Source organism: Artemia sp. Qi Xiang Cuo, chromosome 10 (genome assembly GCF_049724085.1).
Source record: "Artemia sp. Qi Xiang Cuo chromosome 10, ASM4972408v1, whole genome shotgun sequence".
NCBI classification, from domain to species: Eukaryota; Metazoa; Arthropoda; class Branchiopoda; order Anostraca; family Artemiidae; genus Artemia; species Artemia sp. Qi Xiang Cuo.
Genome location: NC_142803.1, coordinates 39,406,894 through 39,409,364, shown reverse-complemented (window position 1 = coordinate 39,409,364; position 2,471 = coordinate 39,406,894). Strand labels below are relative to the sequence as shown.

General features: G+C 40.9%; 1 protein-coding gene across 1 annotated transcript; it reads right to left on the bottom strand.

The window, feature by feature from the left end:
* Positions 1-698: 698 nt before the first annotated feature.
* LOC148947752 (uncharacterized) lies at positions 699-1,811 on the bottom strand. Its single transcript, XM_089095995.1, has one exon. It carries the CDS (start codon positions 1,809-1,811, stop codon positions 699-701), a length of 1,113 nt encoding a protein of 370 aa, XP_088952121.1.
* Positions 1,812-2,471: the final 660 nt, after the last annotated feature.

The following is a 2,471-nucleotide window of genomic DNA, read 5'->3' as shown; positions in this document are numbered from 1 at the left end:
CTCTGCATAACTGTCCTTAGTTTCCTATCATGATCTGTTGTACTTTCAGCCATTCCAGCAACATCATCTACAATCAGACCAATGTCAATACCTTCGAACGCCTCCTCCATTCGTTTTTGGTACTCATCCTGGGCTGATATGAGCCCGAAAGGATATCTCTTGAAGCGGTATCTTCCAAATGTTGTGCTGAATGTAGTGAGGTCAGCAGATTCCTCGTCTAAAACCATTGACCAGTAACCATTTCTAGCGTTGGTTTTGAAAAATCTTTCTGCTCCAGCACATCTCACTGCTACATCATCAAAGCTAGGAATGGGGTGGTAAGGACGCTTGATACATTTGTTTAAGTCCACTGGATCTAGACAAATTCGGATTTTTCCATCTGGTTTCTTTACAAGGACAATCGAATTCACCCAGTCTGTCGGTTTTTGTACCTTCTCTATGATGCCAAGATTTTCTAATCTGTCTAGTTCTTCTTTTAGCTTTGGCTGAAGGGCATACGGAACTCTTTTTGGTGGCTGGACTGTCGGAACAGATCCTTCCTTCAGGTAAATGTGAAAATTTCCAGGCAACATCCCAATACCTTGGAAGACATCATCATATTCCTCGAGGATCTGTTGTACTTCAGGTCTGGTTGAAACCGTGGCTGGGTCTTCAGTCATGCTACATGACATGCTAAGCACAAACTTTATCAAGTTCATCTATTCACTCGTTTGTCTACTAAGGATTGGTCCTTTGTGGGTTTCAACAACATGGAACACATGGACCTGCAGTTCTCGGTCCTTATACTGAATCACAATCTGTGCAATTCCAAGTACGTCAAGGCTGCATCCACTGTAGCTTGTCAGGATATCTTTGTTGGGAAGCAAAGTAGGTCTTGGTTGTAGGGACCTAAATTCACCTGCTGGGAGAACGTTTGCATCAGCCCCTGCATCAATTTTGAAGGTTATTTCTTGTCGGTATTCAGGTAAGTTAACTTTAATCATTGGCTTTTTAACTGAATCGATTCTGCTGTCAACAGAGTTGATGAAGTATTCACTGTTTCCTTTGTTCTCAGCTGGCAGGGCTTCAATTTCGTTGACAGACCTGCTTTTGCAAACCTTTGCAAAATGATTTGGCTTCCGACACTTGGAACAGATCTTCCCTTTTGCGGGGCATTTGTGTTCGCGGGAGTACTGGTTACCACAGAAGTAACAGTTTGGCGTCATTGTCTTTGGCAACACTTTTTGTTTGTATATGGCTTCCACTTCTTGCTTTACAGCACTAGTACTTTGTTCATTTCTCATCTGTGCATGGGTCTCCACAACTGTTTCAATTGCACGGCTAATATCAATAGCTTTTGCTAGTGTAAGCATTCCACCTTCACTCAATAGTCTTTCTCTTATCCGGTCACTCTTTACTCCAAACACCAGTCTGTCTCTCACCATTTCGTCCGAACTATCTCCGAAACTACAATCGAGGGCCAGTAACTTCAGAGATGTCACATATGATTCAATTGTCTCTCCTTCTTTCTGATTTCGTTTGTGAAAAGCGAATCGGGAAAATATGGGATTGGAACTGGGTTCAACATGCTCACTGAATTTTCTCAGATATACATCCACTTTATTTTTGTCTACTTCTGGAATCTGGAATGTGGTAAATATATCTCGGCCTTTTTCTCCTACCCATATCAGTAAGTAGGAGCACTTCACAGCATCGGCTTTTCCGGACAAGGGTCCTGTGAACATCAGTTCAGCATGCTGGCGAAATCGCTTCCACGAGGCTTTGAGATTGGCTGACGACCAATCAATTGTTGGATAGGGTGTGCTGTCCATTCTGACACCATGTAATGTATTCTATCTTCGGGTAAAGAGTTGAATTCAATTATTTAATGGAGACCCAACACCTATAAATAAAGTGCATAAGCATAAGCAAACAACACAAAAGCAAAGCAAGCAAAGCAATTAAATCAATATACTTCAGGAGTTTGATATACAGCATTGCCCCATAATCTACTTTCAGAAAACTTGATACAATACAGAATACAGCTCTAAGATTAGCATTTGGAGCTCACCAGAGTACCCCGATTCCTTTTCTCCTGGGCGAGTCTGGAGTGGAGAAACTCAACACAAGACGGGAAAAAATGCTTATAGTGTACATGAACCATCTATGGAAAGCAGATTTTGATCACCCAGTTGAGAAATTGATAATTAAACCTGGTCTGACCAACACTAGAAATCACCATAGAAAAAGGAAACATCTGAATCATTTTGAAAAATTCGAAGAACTACTAACTTAGGAAGGTTTAGAAGTACCTATTACCAAGATGCTACGTTATGAAAAACCACCAAAAATTCCCTCCTGGGATTGGGTTCAGATTGAGTGTCAGATTGATTACATGGAAAAAATGGAAAATAACCCCCTAATTTTGAATAGCAAGTATCAAGAATATGTTAAAATATATACAGATGGCTCAAAAGTAAATGGTTTAGGAG

Bases quoted from the DNA above. Each gene is read 5' to 3' on its own strand.
- LOC148947752 (XM_089095995.1), bottom strand. From the start codon at position 1,811: ATGGACAGCACACCCTATCCAACAATTGATTGGTCGTCAGCCAATCTC.